General features: G+C 41.1%; 2 protein-coding genes across 2 annotated transcripts; both read left to right on the forward strand.

Annotated features, from left to right (window-relative positions):
- The first annotated feature begins 8,856 nt into the window (after window positions 1–8,856).
- On the forward strand, window positions 8,857–10,629 carry Myf6 (myogenic factor 6). Its single transcript, XM_005068048.4, has 3 exons — window positions 8,857–9,440; window positions 9,691–9,781; window positions 10,021–10,629. The coding sequence occupies exons 1-3, from the start codon at window positions 8,922–8,924 to the stop codon at window positions 10,137–10,139; spliced, it is 729 nt and encodes a 242-aa protein (XP_005068105.1). The 5' UTR covers window positions 8,857–8,921; the 3' UTR covers window positions 10,140–10,629.
- A 6,896-nt stretch (window positions 10,630–17,525) lies between these two features.
- Window positions 17,526–19,973, forward strand: Myf5 (myogenic factor 5). The gene is made up of 3 exons (XM_005068047.4): window positions 17,526–18,162; window positions 18,912–18,987; window positions 19,440–19,973. Exons 1-3 carry the CDS (start codon window positions 17,662–17,664, stop codon window positions 19,628–19,630), a joined length of 768 nt encoding a protein of 255 aa, XP_005068104.1. The 5' UTR covers window positions 17,526–17,661; the 3' UTR covers window positions 19,631–19,973.
- The last annotated feature ends 404 nt before the right edge of the window (window positions 19,974–20,377 follow it).

Below are 20,377 nucleotides of genomic sequence, written 5' to 3' on the forward strand. Positions count from 1 at the left end.
TCACTGAAAATCCATCACATCTACTGATTCTGCTCCTCACCGTCTATGCTGACTTGCCTAGCAAAAAAAATAGTGTTTATGGGCACACAAATACCTTGTTTTGTTGATTTCTGCCCTCTGTCTATATGGCTTTAAAGCAGTGGCCCTACACGGGGTAAAAAAGAAAGATCCAAACCAGACTATTCTATTTCCAAATAGCTTAGAATAATTAGAACTAAATAAGTGTTTTATGGTTTAGCCTTTAAAAGAGTGATGTGTGAAATTATCTCCATTCCATCAGCTATTGCAAAAACAGCAATCAAAGGAAAATGGCTTTTTTATTATTAAATTTGATTGAAGAATAACTAAGGCTGGGTGGGGGAGGTGTGCTCCTTTAGTCCTAGCACTCGGGAGGCAGAGGCAGGTGGATCACTGTGAGTTTGAGGACAGCCTGGTTTACAGAGTGAGTTCCAGGTTAGCCAAGGCTTCACAGAGAAACCCTGTCTCAAAAAGCCAAAGAAGAACAATAACAACTAAGGATAGATGAAAATTTGAAATATATTCCATCTATATTTTAGAAGAAACTATATGAAATGAAAGGTACTGCATAAAATGAAAGACAGTATATGGAAAGGATTTATCAGTAATATTTTTATGAGTGGCTCACATAATTTGTTTAATCATATATAATCATATTTATAAATCAAATATGCCCGTGTGATTGCACTGCACCTTCCATTCTTTTAAGTTTACCCAAATCATGAGACAACTCTTTATCATTTAAATTAGAAACAAGCTTGTTTTACATGTCAATCCCAGTTCCCTCTCACTCCTCTCCTCACCTGCCCCCCACCAACCCGCTATCCCATCTGCTTTCTGCTCCCCAGGGAGGTTGAGGACTTCCATGGGGGGATCTTCAAAGTCTGTCATATCATTTGGAGCAAGGCCTAGACCCTCCCCTGTGTGTCTAGGCTGAGAGAGTATCCCTCTATGTAGAATGGGCTCTCAAAGTCCAATCGTGTACTAGGGATAAATACTGATCCACTACCAGAGACCCCATAGATTGCCCAGGCCTCCTAACTGATGCCCATGTTCAGGGGCTCTGGATCAGCTATCAATCTGGGGTCCATGAGCTCCCCTTGTTCAGGTCAGCTGTTTCTGTGGGTTTCTCCAGCCTGGTCTTCATCCAGCTCTTAACAGGTAAAGATACTCTTTGAAAAGATTCTAGGTAGCCTCTTCTATGTACATACTTTTAAAATTTTCCCTTTATTTTCTATTTTTCTCTAAATTTTGACATCTAAAATAATTGAAAAAGATCATGACATCCTGGAAACATGTTACACAAAATTGAGAAAGATGTTCCTCTCGGTCAATAGTTCTCGACCTGTGGGTCATGACCTCTATTGGGGTCAACCCTTTCACAGGGGTGGCATATTAGATATCCTACATATCTGATATTTACATTATGATTCATAACAATAGCAAAATTACAGTTATGAAGTAGCAGTGAAATAATTTTATGGTGAGGAGTGGTCACAACTTGAGACACTGTGTTGAAGGGTCACAGCATTAGGAAGATTGAGAATCCCTGGTCTAGGTGATCTGTAACTTTGGGCAGATGATGGGATCTTATGTGGGCCCTGTGGGTTCACATGCTTTCTACTAGGACTCACTGCTCATCCACAACCTTTTCCTATGACTTATAACGTGCCCTGTGACTCACGGCTTGGATAAGACTGTCTGTTGACATCACATTTCCCTCTGTCGTCAATGTGTTGCACTTTCGTGCCTCTGTCCTTCCTGCTTGACACTGTTTTAAAATACTGTATTTTGAATAGACTTGGAAACAATGAAATAAGCTTTGTGATCTTTTGTTTAAAACCCTTTAATACAAATGCTGTGACTCATATTTCTTCAGTATTAAATAACAGATGCTTAAAGGAGATATAAATGTGTGCACACATTATTGCGGTTCTCAAGCCTAACTCTATTACCTACCACCTTACTTCTCATGATAGCTTATACTTAATTACAAGAAAAATAATCATCAGTGTAATAAAAATAGTACTATTCTATTGTGTGATTATACTGCAAAACTTTTCTAACCTCTCAGCTGTGAAATCAGAGAAGACACTGTCACTGTGTGATCAGTGACATGGTGACCACTTGATGCTTACACAAATTCCTAGATGGTATGCAATCAAACTTTTATAACCTCTCATATTTTTAAATGACTTACCTAAAAACTAATATATATTGCCCATATCCTGGAATATCTTGCCCTCTGAGAACAGTGGGAGATGTAAATATGACTAAATGATTAAGCAACTATTTCCCAAACAAGTGGAGACACTTTATGGAACAGTGTGTTTGTACAGCGGTGACTATTTGTCACAGTAGGCCCTGACACCAGCATTAAAGCACCAACCAAACTGGGCAATACGTCATAAGCAGCCAGTTGGGGGGCAGTAACAAAATACTTGGATAACCACTCTACACCAGAGACATCTGTTTAGCATAGCAAGATGGTAACGCCAGGCACCTCCATAATTTTGATACTGTAAATATCATAATTCACTTCAGTTTTAAAAAGATGTAAGCTACCCAGAAACCCTATTCACCTTACACATTTTAAATGTTAAGCTGGAAGTAGCATTATACACAAGCATTTATGTAACAATTTAAGAAGGCAATAGAGTTAAACAAAAATTATTTAGTATAATATTTGGATATAATAGTAAACAAAATTATGTTTGTATGATTTATTTGAATGATAGAGTTAATTTTACTTTTCAGTTTGAGGTTAAATAGTGCAATACAATGAACTTAGTATGTGTTAGACACTGTATAATTGTTTTGATGAAATTCTTTTAATCTTTGAAACAATGAAGTAATATTTTCATTAATTGATACTAAGAGAAATGATCTTGCCTGTTCAAGGTCAAAGGAAGGCCTGGAATTTGTCCGTTTGACACCAAACTTCACATTTATGATTCACAGTAATTGTGAAAGGAAAAGCTTCCTGTGTGTGTTGTGCATACTGTACATTACTCTTCTAAATGAACAGACACAAGGAAACATCCATAATGTTTTTCTGGCCATACAGCTACCAGCTTGTTCTGATGGCTTCAAGATTGTCCCAGTAATAGAGCTTTCTATCAGGATTCCTAGGCATCTACTCAATGTTAAACAAACTCGTGTCGATCGGTCACTCACACAAAAGGAATACTTAACCTGGACAAAATCTGATGGTTCACAGATTTTTAACCTTAAATTAAAAAATATACATGAAAGAGAATGATAGAAGCTACTCTCTTCTTCCTGAAAATCTTGCCTCCAAAAGACAGGATGAACAGCAGCTTGGAGGTTGGTGCATAAACTGAACACAGGCTCTTAGGAGCCTGCGTTCCTACTCTCAGAAGAATGAAGTGTTCCTTGAAAGATCTGGAGAATAGCTTCAATGTTCCCCTTCTTTTGGGTTTCACAAAAGACGTCACAACTCAAATATCCCCTGTCTAGATCCTAGGGCATTTCTGTGTGTACCTTTGGGAGTGTAGAGTATTGGCCTTTCATATCTTTCTTTTCCTCTGCTTGGTTTGGGTCCCTCCCCCATGTCCCCAGAAGTGACTCAAATGTTCTCTCAGTCTAAGTACAAAGCTATTTTTACCACCGTGTTTGGGAATCTCTAAGCACACATTGCTGGCTGCTTAAGTAAGTTACAGGTGCCCAGGGTTCATATTTCTTGGTGTCCACAAATTTGAGGCATGGAGTCTTCTGAGTTTTGCCTTTTACTGGCAGTCTGCTCCCCCCATTTCTTACATGTGGCCACTCAACCAAGTTTCTGCAGATTAGTCTTCTCTTCTGTTCCTTTTTCCACTTCCTTCCACCGGAGTTTCCTTTTGTTTCTTTTCATCACTGGCCCTGAGCTCTACCTTCTCAGCTAATGGTTTCTTTGATCCTAGTTATATAATGATCTGGTCCCAAACTGTAGTGATTGCCCACAGAAATTTCTTTACCAAACTCTCATCCACTCTCCTGTGTTAATCTCTTCCTTGAACTCCCTCTTACCTTCGCCACCTCCCCCAAAACACAGTTTTCCAAAAACTTCCACTTCTGTCCCTGGAAATATCAACTTAACACCTTAAAACCTGTGTGCCTAAGTCATCCTTCCTCAGAGTTCCCGTTCACAGACTGTTTACTGTTACACACCCTGAAAGGACTGCATTCTTTTTCAAAGTTCCTGAGCTATTCATTTCTGTGTGTTTTGCCACTGTCATTGTCCCCAGTCAACTGAATTTTTAACAAGGGCATCAACACATTAAACACTGGTAATAGAGTTGCTACTTATGATATTTTCTTTTCTTTTCTTTCTTTCTTTTTTTTTTTTTTTTTTTTTTGGTTTTTACGAGACAGGGTTTCTCTGTATTGTTTTGGAGGCTGGCGGTCCAGCCCGGCCTCGAACTCACAGAGATCCGCCTGCCTCTGCCTCCCGAGTGCTGGGATTAAAGGCATGCGCCACTACCGCCCGGCGCTACTTATGATATTTTCATTTTGCTATCTTTAAAACAAACAAACCCCCAAATTTATTTCAAACATGTTCTGTACTAGGTTTTACAATCTATTAGAGTGTGATTAGCATGATTAGTTCAATTAACGCTTCAAAAATCAAGGAGAAAAACTGATAGTTACCGAGTGAGTACTGCTAGTGTGTGTGTGAGAGTGTGTATTTGTGTGTGTATGAAATTATTTCGTTATCCCACTTGATCTCTTAAAAATCAAACAACACCAACAAAATCTAAGGCTTGGAAGCCACAACAACATCTTGCTCCAAAGATCTTGCTCCCTCCCCATCACAATATTTTACTTTCTTAAAGGATCATATTTAAAACCTGCTGCTAAGTAAGTTATCCACAAACTTTTTCTTCTGCTGCTAAGTTGTACACAGTCTTTTTCTTCTTTCTCCTTTCCTTGGATAAGAACTAGACATATACAAGCTTTTGGGGGAAGATGACAAAAAGAAATGCATATGAAAATAATCATGAATTATGAATGTCAAGACAAACTATTGGAATATGTTTTACGATTTTCCCAGTGTATGATTTAATGATGAATGAATTCAGGGTTTTTTTTTGAGTAAGTTGCTAATGACAATGTATTTCTTGTTGCAACTCCAAAAATTTAAAAGATGTATTTTAATTATTTAAAGTGGGATGGTTTGCATTTACACCAACCTCTTTAACGAGTTTTAACAGTTTTTGTCTCCCTCATGTTCTGTGGAGAAATAACATAATTGTAATTATAAGCCTCTCACATTTTGTAAGCAATTTGAGTTCCAAGAGTACACTAGGTAGTTGTTTGGGGTCAGAGCATATTTTCCCACTGAGCTAATCTAAAAGGACAGCTATTGTTCACGCTAGAGTGTTCATATCCTTATGTCCCCATTCCTGTCTACAACTTCCAAAACAACAACAAAAGGTAAATAAATAAATAATAAATTAGGAGGTAGGAGTACAAGTCTGTTCATGCCAAATCTGTACATGCTAAATCTGTTCATTCCATACTGATACTATTTTACTATACTATGGAAGTTTTGCAACATGGTGGCAATAGGGATACACAATTTGGGAGGGTATATTTCAATTGGAGAAGGCTGATTTGATGTGAAGAAAAATGCCACCCTTAGCAACCATTTACCAGTTCTCTGAATCTTCTCTGTTTATACTTTAGAATCTTCTTCTCTTACATTTCTATACTAGCCAGGAAATAAAAAGATTAAGTGGGAGTTTCCACCTTCTTTAGCAAGTTTGTGATGTGTAATATCTACTTCATACATCTTGAAGTTAGCAGATTCTAGGAATAGCTTTACCTTAACAAGCACTTTTATAGATCAGGCTTTGAAATTACTTAGTGATGACATTTGTTTTTGGTATTGTTTCTCTAATTGCAGTAATAAAAGTATTTTATATACTGTACTACATCTTTATTTTGAATTTATATGTAAGTGTGATATGATGTGTTTTGATACATACACATTATATAACATTTGCATCAAGTTTAACATCTTAAACATTCAAAATTTCTTCATGTTGAAAATTTTTAACATGTCTTATTGTAATGTGTGCATGGGTATGAATGGGTATGTAGGGCAAAGTCAACCTCTAATGCCTTATTTTATCATCCCTCACCTTTGGTTGTTTGTTTTGTAAGGAAAAGCCCTTCTCTCTGATCCTAGACCACTGACCACTATTTTCTGCCTCAACTGCTTGGCCGGCAAGTCCCAGGGAACCTCTTGTCTCCACCTTCTCTAGTGCTTGAATGGCTTAAGGGCATGAACCACCTAGCCCAACACTTGATAGGGGCTCTGGAGATCTGATCTCAACTCTTGTTTTCATTCAGCAGGCAGTTCACCCACATGGCCATCTCTCCAGACCATTCTGTTTGACACACACACTTCCTGATTGTTTTATGAAATACCTGTTGTGTGCAGTTGCACACCAGGCCTTCTTGTTCCTGTTGGTACTCAGTACCTACTGGTCAAGCTTCTCCTTTCCCCTACTCAATGTTGCTCCATTTTAAAAGTGATTTTACAATTTTAAAACTTTCATTTTTATAACAAACATTTAAAATATATCCATTTTTCTGCCATTATATCAATCTTAAGGACAGACTATGATGAAATAAGATTTTAAGTTTGAGCAAATTCCTTTTAAGTTTTTCGCACCCCAACTCCAGGTCCATTTCTTGCCTTCTTTCTTCTCCTGCTTCTGTCCTTCTGTCAGAGTAATTAATACTCTAGATTTAAAGTCAGTGAGAAGAGATAGAATTATTAGATTATGAGAACACTGACCAGGATACTGTTTTAATTATTTGAGTAATAATGTTATGTGATTCAAAAGTTCAAAAGTTAACTTTTCAAGTTGTCTTCTATGTATAAAAGACATCATAACATGTAGCTAAAAACAAAACCTCACTTCCTATGGAAAGCTAGATTGGACCCTGAGTTTTAGAAGTCTTCAGTCTACAGCCTTAATCTTGGTGACCAGGCAGCTGGTGGAGGTTGAAGGAAATAACACAATTTATGTATTGCATTCTCCTCCTTTTCCCAATGTTTCTACCACCCTAGAGTTTAATGCTGATTCTCTGGCTTGGTAAACTACACAAGAATTGCACAAAACCAGATAAAATTGCTCAGTCTTAACTTTCAATGCTCAAGTCTCAAGGAGGTTCTGAAGAACTACCTTCCAGGATAAGCAAAACATCTTGGGTTAAATCTTTAACTAATTCTTAAATTCTATGATGGTTTTTTTACATTGCTTTCTAATTTTAATTTAGTTTGGTTTTTGAAAATGGACACTCAGAAATATAGCCTGCTATCGTCAGTGTTTGAGGTAGAATAAGACCTTATACATTCCATCCAGTTTTTCAGGCACTGACTATAAAGTGTGGCTTTTATTCCAAAAGTTACTTGTTGCTAGTGGAAGTACTCCTTCCAGAATTCTTGAGAAGGATAGAAAATCAAAGAAAGAGAAGCAAAAGGTTATGGCAGAGGAGAATAGTCAAATAAAGAGCAGAGAAAATGCCAGCTTTAGTTTCTTTACCTTGTAAAGCTTAGCACCAACAAAAGTTTATGCTATATGTGATAACTAATGTTCACTGTACATTATATGTATGACAATATTTTATTGAACCCTAAACTGGATAAAGCAACTATTCTCACCATGAAGTAGTTCAAATAGCGTTTATCCATAGGCACAGAAATAGAACTCAGCCCAGCTAGGAATGAAAGAGAGTTCTTTGAAATCTGGGAGGCTTCTACACTTCATCTTTGCACTGGGAACCACATGTGTATGTCTTGGACTATGGACACGGTGCAATAAAAGACATTTGTTTCATTATTATGTGCCTTGGCTGCTTCCTTTGTTATCTGAACCCTAGCAAACAACTTTGGTGGAGTCAGTGGATAGTGAGAATGTGAATAAAAATTGTTGCAGAACAAAGCAGTTGGGATGAGGCCAAAGATACACTTGAAACACCAAACAACTGTTGTGTGGCTTGTTTTTAACAACAACTATTTTAAGTGAGTTGTAACATGTATTTTATCTTTCTTGTAGCTCACTCCAACTTTATATGCTATTGCTGCAACTGGGAAAGGAAGCAGAATTCAGATTTTAGTCACCACTCTCTAAAATAACAGGTAGCCAAGGAAGGTCACTATGAAAGAATCACGACTTATTTCAGACAGTAGCGTGGGATGTGAGGACCCTTCAGCATTCCCACCCCAACTCCCACCTCAACTTACAGATTTAGTAAAAGAGAGGAAAGAGATTATTTACCTGCTTCTACTGAGGCTGAGGCCTGAAAGTCATGTGTGACCTTTGAAGGACTGGTAATGGTTTTAATCACAGGGATAGCATCTTTTTGACAGGCAGAACAGAGAGAAGAGCCGAACCGCACTGGAAATATTAATGAGGCTATTTTGGAGCAATGGCTATTGCCTATGAAATCTCTCATCATGAGTCTATACTTAGAATTCAGACGAACCCTGGAGGGAGGGGAACCAGGCAGTGTTAATCCCCAGTTGTTTTGAAGTTGCCTGGTTAGCAGGATAGTGTCTAAACTGTCCAAAATGGAAGCACTGAATGTTTTTGGTGATGTGACTCTCTCTGTGTATTTCGTTTTACCATGTTTGTCATATGGACTGTCACATCACTCTGAGAGGTGACATTTCTCCGTTTTCTTTCAAACTAGTGCCGGCTAGCTGTAATCTCTTTGGGAGACTGATGCTCCATGACAGCTAAAAGTTGGATTGAGTTTCAGGAGCTACTATATATAAAGCTGGGTCGACTTATGTCACCGCACTAATTAAATGCCATCTGGGTGGCTCCTGTGGGGTTTTGAGTCCATCACCCAGAGCAGATCAGTCAGAGGCCAAGGAGGAGAACATGATGATGGACCTTTTTGAAACTGGCTCCTATTTCTTCTACTTAGACGGAGAAAATGTAACACTGCAGCCATTAGAAGTGGCAGAGGGCTCTCCTTTGTATCCAGGGAGTGATGGTACCCTGTCCCCTTGCCAGGACCAAATGCCCCAGGAAGCCGGGAGTGACAGCAGTGGAGAGGAACATGTACTGGCACCCCCGGGCCTGCAGCCTCCCCACTGCCCAGGCCAGTGTCTGATCTGGGCTTGCAAGACTTGCAAGAGAAAATCTGCCCCCACCGATCGGCGGAAAGCTGCTACCCTGCGCGAAAGGAGGAGGCTAAAGAAAATCAACGAGGCCTTTGAGGCCCTGAAGCGTCGGACTGTGGCCAACCCCAACCAGAGGCTGCCTAAGGTGGAGATTCTGCGGAGTGCCATCAGCTACATTGAGCGTCTGCAAGACTTGCTGCACCAGCTGGATCAGCAAGAGAAGATGCAGGAGCTGGGGGTGGACCCCTACAGCTACAGACCCAAGCAAGAAATTGTAAGCCCAGATGCTGCCAGGGCAGGGAAGTGCAAAGACTGATTAAACGCCTTAGTGAGGCCTTAACATTCCACCTGCTTGGTGCCTCTCCCTCTCTAATGAACCCCCAGTGACCCAAGAAGACTGAGCCCCTGCCCTAAGCAGGAAATGCGGTCTGTCCCAAAGAAGCAGGAGACACCCCCAAGCCTTTCCCCTCCCCCGCCCCGGAATTTGTTTCTTCCCTAATCTGTTGCTTTGGTTTTCCTTCCAGCTTGAGGGTGCGGATTTCCTGCGCACCTGCAGCCCCCAGTGGCCAAGTGTTTCGGATCATTCCAGGGGGCTCGTGATAACTGCTAAGGAAGGTAATGTAAAGTATAGGGCACTGGGCTGTGCTGGAAGCATCCCGCTCGGCTCAGCACCGCGGATACTCTAGCGGTGCACAATCGCTCAACAGGCACCCAGAGATACATGGTCAAAGTTCTTTTTTTGCTAGCAGGGATGCAGTTCTCCTGCCTCCTGCGCGGCCTCGGTGGCCTTTTGCTTGTGGGACTCAGCTGCGGGTTTCTCTATGCGCTGTCTGTGTTTGTTTCCCTGTGCTTAGGAGGAGCAAGCGTGGATGCATCGGCCACCAGTAGTCTTCAGTGCCTTTCTTCCATCGTGGACAGTATTTCCTCGGAGGAGCGCAAACCCCCCAGCGTGGAGGAGGTGGTGGAGAAGTAACTCAACCAGCATTTGGGACAGTCTTCCCTCAACAGGAAGACCCCTTAGGTTAGGGCCCACAGACCCCAGAGTTTATGAAAGGCAAGAGACACTTTCAAAAAGAAACCCCTAGCCACCTCAAGTGAAAGTCCTTTGACCTTGGGCTTTTAATATGATTATTATTAAATGATTATTATTTGGAACCGCTAGTGGTTTAGCTCTAGAACCCTAATTTTGGTTTCAGTTTGGTTGGTTTTTATAACATATTAACTTTTATTATGGTCACGTGACCCTTTCGTGTCAGTTGCAAACGAATTTCATTCCTGTCTAAATCCAAGTGGGAAGGTTTAATCCAAATGGTGTTTAATGTACTTTTGTAAATAGTATTAGTATTTTCGTTTTTATGTAAACTTAAAGAATATATTTTAAATGTGGAACTATGCATTGTATATAAAAATGTGTGAAGATCCTGGTATTGTAATATTAAAATATTAATAAGTTTCTATATGTACAAAGGTGGCCTTAATTTGTTTTAACTGAACAAAAAAATACCACGAGGGCATACGTACAAAACTAAAGAATAGCCATATTTTAATTTAGATATCACATATACCTATTTATTTGGGTCTTTTCTCTTAGCCTAATTTAAAGGAAGAAAAATGAATTTTGGAGCCGCAGACTCAATTAAACTGGGCACATTGATATTCCATGTAGATCCAGTACTTGCTATTAATAGAAGGAAGTATTCAGAAAGCAGTCTACTCCTCTTTCTTTTTTCTTTTCTTTTCTTACTATTCTATAGTTGGCAACATGGGTCAGATTTACTTATTCTGAAATTTAGTTTCAAATATACTAAAATTTTTTCTTTCATTTCTCTGGAAGATATTCAATTAATTTAGCCCAAATTATTATTTTTTCCATTCCTTGGTGTTCTACACTCTTTCCAAGTGTAAATCTGAAGTACCCAGGGCCTATGGCCTGATAGCCAGTTTTCTTGAACTAGACTAGCCCCCAGCAGACTGGAATATCTTCAAGTGCCCTTTGGTTTGAGTTTATTTTCCAAACACAAAGATAAAAGAAAGGAACAATCTGTCTCTTAAAGAGGGGTGGGTGTCTTTGAAGGGGAAGGGGGAGATTGCTTCAAGAGATGGAAGGGTTAAACGGTTGGGAGCAAAAGATAACAACAACACACATGAAACCTCTTAGCTGGACCAAACAGCAAAGCCCCAGAGACCCGGAAGCCCCAGGAGCTCTACTCCATGAAGATTTTACAACGTGTTCCGCCTCTGTTTATCCTGTAACCTCAGGGAAAAAACGACCACCAAGAAACACGGTGGGAAATAAAGAGAAAAGCATGGAATTTCTGCTAAACCATACCTTCTGCCAAGCATTCCGTGAAAGGTCCCTCTGCCACGGACCACACCTCTTATCTTCTACCGTTCCCTTAACCCCATAGCCACTCTATAGCTCAGATGCAAAAATTAAACCGCATCAAGTATTTCCCAACCCAGCTCCTGCCCTAACCCTGCGAAGACAGGCACTTCCTGTTGAGTGACACAAAAGTTCCAGAGAATATCAGAGACAAGAACCCTGAAGACAGGCACTTCGATTTTGCCCACTTTTAAAATCCTTCCTGGTGCTAGTACATGTTGAGAATCCCTTATCCAAAAGGCTTGGAACTAGAAATATTTCCATTTTCAAGATTTTTCTGGAGTTTGTGATATTTGCATAAATGTTGAAATTCAGTCTCTCTAACCCAGAAATCCAACCAAAACCTAAAACTCTTTGAGCATGATTGTCAACAGAGAACAAAAAAGCTTGGGTTTTAGAGCATTTTAGATTTGGAGTATCGTGGTTTCGTATGTTTTTCTGTAACTGATTTATTTTCTCATCATATGAAATAAAGTCTAGTGTCATCTAAAATAGTGCAAAATTCATAAAATTCGGCTGAGGCAGCTGATGTTGGCATATAATTCCTTTCAAAGGCTTGAGAGAAGCGGGTGGTTGTGCCTTAGAGTAAACTACTGAATCCCTGTGAGGACTCTAGGTAAACTAAATCCCGGCTGTGCCTGTACAACCCGAGCTAACCCTGCTCCTGCTTAGCCCTCATTCCTAGTTCATAAAACAATGGGAGTGAGCATACCCCCTACCCTGTGGACTTGGGAAAATTCACAAAGATAGCACATGCTAAGTGTTGAATCAAGAAGACACGGACTGACACTAATACTGATTCTTTTTATTTTATGTTAGTACATCTCAATATCTGTCAAGAGGTCTGTCACCCAAAGCCGTAGTATCTTACCTTTGCTGACTTTGGCTGGTGAGAGTAACCTTCCTGAGCAAGAAGATGAGCATTCTTATCTTTGTTTTAATGTAATCTGACTACAACTATGGAGAATAGCTTTTAAAAATCACTGCTATTTCAGAGGATTCTTGGAGTAGAAACTTTTCTCATGTGTTAAGTATAAAGTCAGGACTCAAAGGCAGGAGAATATTAATGGTTGAAAATTTATGCCCTGGATTACTTTGTGCCCTGAAAGAGAAGCCTTGGAAAAGAAGTGAGAACATCTATGGTCTGTAGAATTATTTGGATCTCTTTGACAATTGTTTCTGCCAACCTCTTTCTGAAAGAGCAGCTAGCTAGCTAGCAAACTCCAAATTATAGCATAACTTTCAAAAACAAATTCCAAAGCATTTACTAGTCAAATTACCCAACCAAAATATGTGTGACTGCATCTGGGTAGCCTCTGTCCTTTTTAACCATACACATAATGTACCTATGAATATTTTTGACAACCTAAGGATTTGCCATAAAATGTGCTTCTATACTAATACCTTCAAAAGCTGAATTCTTTGTGCAATTGGCATATCATAACTGGTCAGGAGAACATATTTACCTTAGACTTACATATTTCAAAGAAGATTTGTATTATGATATTCTACAGTAGAATGCTTTTATCAACTCATGGTCTTTTGTCGTTGATGGATTTTATACAGTCTTTGCAAACCAAATCCTCTCCATGTTTCTCAGCTGGGTAACTTGAGAAATCGTTTAGAGTGAGGTTGCCTATGGAAGCCTCTTCATTAAATAGTGAAAATATTTTCCAAAGAGTTCATGTGACCTTCAGTGCTGTAGATGACATGTTAGGCTCCCCAATGAAATCCTTGGTGTATTTGTGAGTAAGCTGTTTTTGTTTGATATTAATGATGATAATCTTTAACCAAGGCCAAAGCCAAAATAAACAAGGCTATGGAAGCAGAAAATTAAGACATAATAACTTGGTAAAGATAAGGACTTTGGGATTGAACCTAAATCTCTTTCCAGAGATGCATATAATGTCAAATATTAAATAATGAGTGGTTTTCTGTTATGCTACTGCTGAAATAATTCATAGATATCAAATGTCAATAAGCTCTTTCAAGCTAGCTTTCATCATGGAATTCAAAGCCTCGACTTTGGGGAAATTTGCTTATGTCAAATGACATCAATTTTCTGCCCAACTCTTTTTTTTTTCCTTTTGTGGGGAGGACAGAAATTTGGGTCTCTTAACAGCTATGAAGACATCAGGAAAATCAGGGTGCTAAAGGTCACTTTCCAAATTATAAAGACACTCCTCTACCATTCATACTCTCCCATCAGAAGCACCCGTTCCTTCACTTAGAGATGCTTCCTTCCATATCACCATATATGGGTTTAAAAAGTGCTTGGTTTTAAACATTATATATCTCATTGTCTGATTACTAATAAACAAGCAATAACATGGCATTTCCTTCTGTAAAAATTTCCATTCAGTTCCAAAAAATTATCAACTCTTTAAAAGATGATCTTCAGTGCTTGAAGATTCTGTCTGCAAAAATAAAGTTTTGCAAGCTTAGTTCTTAGTCGTTCTGTGAGGTGAAATGTCCCTGCCATGTGCGGGGCAACAAACATAGAGGCGAGGAGACAGGCCACTCTTCCCTCTCCTCTCAAGGCTGCTAAATGCCCTTATATAGTCCTTTGATCTCTCCTGGGAGTCTTCGAATTCAAGCAGAGGCCAATGTCTTCCTCAGCTGTCTTGTCCACAAATTCTTTTTACAACTCTGGCAGGTACTGATGTGTTTACATAGGTGTGCCCAGCTTCCAGAGCTGATAACAACTTAAAATTGTTTAGCACATTTGGGAAGTCATCTACAACTAGCAAAAGCAGAATTCTGCAGGTAGGGGCAGAAGTGAGGGAAAAGACGGGGTGTGTATGTGTGTGTGTGTGTGTGTGTGTGTGTGTGTATGCATACATGTATAATTCGTGTATACGTGTGTCTATGTGTGTGTGCTCTATTTAAACCAAATACACATTTCCTATAGGTCCCTGTTTAATTTCTCCCATTTTGTTTTGTTTTGTCTTTTGCTGTAAGATTCACCCAAATACCATGTTTCCCCACGTCGGCTGTTGTGGAAAAGAACACCCAGGCTTTCTGTGTGGGAAAGGAGCCTTTCTCATCTCTCAGGAGTGGGCTTTCTTCTTCTTCTTCTTCTTCTTCTTCTTCTTCTTCTTCTTCTTCTTCTTCTTCTTCTTCTTCTTCTTCTTTTTTTTTTTTTTGCAGACTACCTCAGGTTTTTGATCTCCCCCCTTTTCAGCTGCGGCTAGTGCTTGAAAGTTTTTGGCTCATTTTTTATTCTTGTGCTCTGAGATTCTATTTTCAGCACTTGAGTCCCTTGGGCCCTCAACCCGGAGGGAAGCCTCCACAGAACTCATTAAGGAGCAGGCCGCTTGTGTTTCTCCCTGCTTCTTTAGTTCCACTCTGCCTGCTGCACTCTGGTAAATTTGTTTGGAGATCACCTTACCAAAGACAGCCCTAACCTCTGAGAACTTCTGTTACTGACAGGGGGCCCTGAGTGACAGCGCCCTCCCAGCACGGAAGCCCAGAGAAAGACCCCAGTTTGTATGAGTTTTCTGCTTGGTGAGCTGAGGAAGCTCTGGAAAACTGAGGGAGAATGACCATATGAAGCAAGGAGGGTCACCTGCTGGGGCTTGGTCCCATTTCTGAGGAGAAGGAGACTCGTTCAAATCCCGTGTGGGCAAGGGAAAATTACCCAGTCCTAGAGTTAACATGTACCTTTTTAAAAAGTAAATCAAATAAAATGACAGAATCATTTGTAGTACTGAGTGAATATGTGAAAATGGCGAATACTAGTAAATGAGCCCTGCCTGGCAGATTCAAGGCAGTTGCCATTAAGTATATACTTGGAACACTGAGAGGGCTGCCTGGGAAAGAGTTGGAGGACAGGCAAGGCAGACTCCCTGTCTCCCACTCCAACTGTAGGAACATATTTGCATCCAAGTCATTATGCTGTTTTAGTTACCTTAAATATGAGACAGGGGAAGGGAAGGAGAAGGAGGATGGAGGAGAGAAGAGGGTAAAGAAGAAGAAGGCTGACTTGAGCCTCTGTATGGCTCTTGCTGTGAATTTGAGGTTGGGAATATCTGCCTCACCAAAGTGATGTCATGGAGGCTCCATGCGTGCTCTGTGGACATTCATATGCATCCACACACATGAGGCAGGAACCTTGTCTTCAGGAGAGTGACTTTTTATCTGCTGTTATCCTTAGACTGTATTCATTTCAAAGTTGTACATCGGTAACGAGACCCCAGTAAGGTACAGTTGGATTTCCCACTGGCTAGATTATTAAGTAGCTAGCCCCTGGGTGTGAGACAGGGCCTGGGTTTTCAGAAGAAAGCTGTCTTCAAGATGACAGTGCATTGTAGAGGGAGCAGAGACAGACAGAGCCATCAAGTACAGTGACTGACACGGGCTTTCAGGTCCCTCCTAGGAGTGCTTGCCTCCACAGACAATTATAAGGTCTTTGGCCCCTACAGATATCAGATAAAAAATCATGGTTGCTTTAGAAAAATTACTTTGAGTCTCACCATCATCATCACCATTATAATCACCATCATCAGAATAGAAAGCGCCCGAGAGAGAGAGACAGAGAGAGAGACAGAGACAGAGACAGAGACAGAGACAGAGACAGAGACAGAGACAGAGAGAGTCTTTGGAGCCACAGCACTTAATTGGATGCCACTTAGAACTGTGAACAGTTTTTTACATTTACAATGGGGGCTACAAATGCAAAGCCCCAGAGAACTTGTATCTACCTTAAATAACGGTATTTCTTGAAGTGACTTGAAAATGGGTTCACAGTGGAGGCGAGATTGTAAAAGTGGAGAAATAGGCTCATTTTTTTTGAATGGTCATTTCCCACCCAAGTTTCAAAAAGACCTGTCTGCAAGTTGCATTTCTGAAAGGCTTTTGTCACCAAAGTGTGTGAAGTCACTCTGTTAGAGGAGCTGGAAATTTTACACTAGCCCAGGATCTCTGTGCCAGCAGCTGGGACGCATCTGTAACGGTCTTAGCTGGCCTGAAAGCAGAAAATTAGCGACCCTAAAGCCTGGCTGGCTGTTTAGTCTGTAGAACTGATAGGGCGGAGCAGAAAGCTCTGGAGAAAGGAAACTCCACTCCACACTGGGAAGGGAGCTTTCTGTGAGAAACTGGACTTCTGCTGTTGCTCATCCACAGGCGCGGGAATCGCCTGCTGCAGTCTAGTCCTGGCACAGAGGGAAAGGCAACAGGCAAGTGTGTGAAGAAAGGAAGGACGGAAGGAAGGAAGGAAGGAAAGAAGGAAGGAAGGAAGGAAGGAAGGAAGGAAGGAAGGAAGGAAGGAAGGAAGGAAGCTAGGACGGGCAGGATGCTAGAGGGTCACTTGGTCCACCTGAAGACATTTCCTTTTTAAAGCAGAAGAAAATAATATGACATCTAACGGAGCCAGGTTTGAAAAGGAAGCCCTGGAGAATGTTGAACCTGTGGAATGACCAACTCATCCTAACTTTGCTCCCTGAGTCTTTATCTGAAACAGGACACTCTGGGTTCTCTCCATAAATGAAAATGTCACATCAATTTTTTAAAGCAACTATTATAAGCGTACAAACTGACAAAAATCTCTTCAGGTAAAGAAAATGAGAAACAAGCCCCCCCACCCCCAACGCCGCAGAATAAAGCGGCAAGTCCTCTAGCCTCTAGGTTTCCTCAGATGGAAATACAGAAGTTAATGCCTTATTACGATACTGCTGCTGATTGTCTTAAAGTGCGATCGATTTCAAGCCCTCCCCCCAACTTAAGTGATCCCCAGGTTTGGAATAGCCAGAAGGCCACTGAGCAGGTTGGGCTGTAGTAAAAATCATTTGTGTCAAAGGGGCCAGTAAACAGCAAATTGTCTCTAGAAGAAAGGCCGAGGTTTGCCCAGACAACCCCTGTGGGGGTTGTGGTGGGATATGCTAATAATGTCCAGCTACAGGGACCAGCCTCCCTTCCCATCCCCCAAGAACATATAAAGAGCACCAACCTCAGCCACCAACCCACCCTGGCCAACAGGCGTCTGTCCTCGTTAATTACAGAGAAACAATTCCTAACCCAGAGCTCTGCCTGGGATTTACTGGCCTGCAGCAGTCAGGGAGTCCCGTTTTTCTCTCTCTGCTGAATTCAGGGGTCTCACCTGCCTCTCTGAAGCATGGACATGATGGACGGCTGCCAGTTCTCACCTTCTGAGTACTTCTACGAGAGCTCCTGCATCCCCTCCCCTGAGGGTGAGTTTGGGGACCAGTTTGAGCCTAGAGTGGCTGCCTTCGGAGGGCACAAGGTTGAGCTGCAGGGTTCGGATGATGACGAGCACGTGAGGGCACCTACTGGCCACCACCAGGCTGGCCACTGCCTCATGTGGGCCTGCAAAGCCTGCAAGAGGAAGTCCACCACAATGGACCGACGCAAGGCTGCCACTATGCGCGAGCGTAGACGCCTGAAGAAGGTCAACCAAGCTTTCGAGACGCTCAAGAGGTGCACCACGAGCAACCCCAACCAGAGGCTCCCCAAAGTGGAGATCCTTAGGAATGCCATCCGTTACATCGAGAGCCTGCAGGAGCTGTTGAGGGAACAGGTGGAGAACTATTACAGCCTGCCCGGACAGAGCTGCTCGGAGCCCACCAGCCCCACCTCCAACTGCTCTGATGGCATGGTAAGCTACAACTTCAAGACCCGCTCTCTCCTGCCCTAGTGTATGTGGAAAGTCCTTCTTCTAGTACCTCATCTAAGCCAGGTACAGTGGGACCTTTGCTTTCAGAGGCATGTTCACAGAAAGATGCAAAGAAAAAACTGTTGTACAAGGTTTCCCTTTGATTTCCCAGCTAGGTCTATATGCATGTACATGGTAGGAAAAGGTTGTCGTTTACCAAGGTTAATTTAAATGATTAAGTGATCTCTCTGTTATTTCCAAAATCTATCAGTGCAGACCCTGACATACAGCTACCCCTCAAGATTATAACTCAGTGAAGAATTAGAATTTCTAGCATGGTCCCAATCCCTGCTCTGAGGCCAAGCTGGAAAGAAATGATGGTACATTTTCTTTCCAAGGGTATCTGGTCCAACATTGCCAGATTGTAACATGGTTTTGCCCTGGGAAAGTGTTCTCTCCTACAATTAGTACTGCTTCCTTCTATCGCAATCCATTTTGCATGGTTATAACCCAGTGCACATTGCTGCTGGATTCCATCATCTTCCCTCTGCTTTCCTCTTCTTCCAGCACAGAGCCTGGCCTTGGTGCCCCGGCGATGTGGAGGCAGCAGCCCCTTCCTAAGTCAGCGCTGTGGGGGGAACTAGGAGCAGTCAGTTTACCATGTTGGGGGACAGTCCTATCACACCCCAAGTCTGGACGTCTTTTGCCAAAGACTTGACAATACATTCATCTCTGTGTGTTTTGTGTTACAGCCTGAATGTAACAGTCCTGTCTGGTCCCGAAAGAACAGTAGCTTTGACAGCGTCTACTGTCCTGAAGTGTCAAACGGTAAGAACTGATAACTTCCGACACATTTAAAGATCTGTTCAGTCTCTCAATTCAGTCTGTCTTCGCAGTGTCTGTCCCTCCAAGTAGTACTGGGGAAAGGAATGGAAGTGGTGGATGTCATGGGGAGGCTTTGGCAGAATAAACATTTACCCAAACAGACAGACGACATGCATGCGTGAATGCACACACACACACACACACACACACACACACACACACACACACACACACACTCACTTTTGCTAGAAATACTCCAAGGCCTTCTTCCTCCCTCCATACCTCCACCCTCAGGAATTGCTAGCTATTTGCTGCAAATTTTTACATCAGGCTCTCTGTGATCACCTGACCCATGCTGTCAAAGGTGCTGACCTACAGTTTAAAGGGCAGCATAAGCAAGCCTGTGTGGGGTTAACTTTTTTTTTTTCAAATCACTTTTCTCCTTGTACCGTTAGCCTGTGCTGCAGATAAAAGCTCCTTATCCAGCTTGGATTGTTTGTCCAGCATAGTGGATCGGATCACGTCTGCGGAGAGAACCGAGCTGTCTCTCCAGGACACAGCTTCTCTCTCTCCAGCTGCCAGCAGCAATTCACAGCCTGCAACTCCAGGAGCCTCCAGTTCCAGACTTATCTATCATGTATTATGAACTATCACACGGGAGGAACGATGCCCCACGTGTCCAAAGGGAAGACAAATTGTGGAGAATATGTGCTTTTCAGTTGTAAATATTATCTTGCCACTTTATAGGAAAATGTATTTAACTGAAAGTCACATCAGCAATGATGACTTCTTTGCCTTTTCTTTGTCCTTGTCTTCATTTTTCGCTTCTTTTTGTTTTAGATTCATGGTTCCAAAAATATTTTTTCTGATGGTGGCAATTGATTGACAGTTGCTTATAGTAATTTTTAACTTATACATATATAATGTAAATATTGCTTATCAAAATGACTTTCGTATTTAGATATCTATTTTTGTCTTCAAAAGCATTTTAATAACTTGGAATCCATTACAGGGAATTCAAAATATATTTAACTTTTGCTTTTCTCTTTAATCTTTTGTTCATATTGTATCAAATGAAAATATAACAATGCTGCCAATGGCATATATTTTCATCGTTTCTTGTAAGAAATTCTTCTTTTCAATGTAAGCACTAGATAGTACATTGTGGATAATTTCAAAATATAAATTGTTTTGAATTCCACTATAAATAAAATGGTTCACTGAAGTAAATATTTTGTTTCTCGGCTCTTAAAGATAACAGCCTTAATGGAATTAGCAAATGATGAGCATGAAGCCCTTAAGTTCAGATTAAAGATAATCACATAGTTGGCCCGGTAGATAAATATGAATATAATTTATGAATTTCTTTTCAATCATGTTATGTCACCTATGA

Source organism: Mesocricetus auratus, unplaced genomic scaffold (genome assembly GCF_017639785.1).
Source record: "Mesocricetus auratus isolate SY011 unplaced genomic scaffold, BCM_Maur_2.0 Super-Scaffold_100011, whole genome shotgun sequence".
NCBI lineage: Eukaryota > Metazoa > Chordata > Mammalia > Rodentia > Cricetidae > Mesocricetus > Mesocricetus auratus.

Excerpts from the sequence above, each read along its gene's own strand:
- Myf5 (XM_005068047.4), top strand. The coding sequence starts at position 17,662 with ATGGACATGATGGACGGCTGCCAGTTCTCACCTTCTGAGTACTTCTAC. Across the intron at positions 18,163-18,911 it reads CCAACTGCTCTGATGGCATG|CCTGAATGTAACAGTCCTGT; the intron begins GTAAGCTACAAC and ends TTTGTGTTACAG. Across the intron at positions 18,988-19,439 it reads CTGTCCTGAAGTGTCAAACG|CCTGTGCTGCAGATAAAAGC; the intron begins GTAAGAACTGAT and ends TTGTACCGTTAG.
- Myf6 (XM_005068048.4), top strand. The coding sequence starts at position 8,922 with ATGATGATGGACCTTTTTGAAACTGGCTCCTATTTCTTCTACTTAGAC. Across the intron at positions 9,441-9,690 it reads ACAGACCCAAGCAAGAAATT|CTTGAGGGTGCGGATTTCCT; the intron begins GTAAGCCCAGAT and ends TTTTCCTTCCAG. Across the intron at positions 9,782-10,020 it reads CGTGATAACTGCTAAGGAAG|GAGGAGCAAGCGTGGATGCA; the intron begins GTAATGTAAAGT and ends CCCTGTGCTTAG.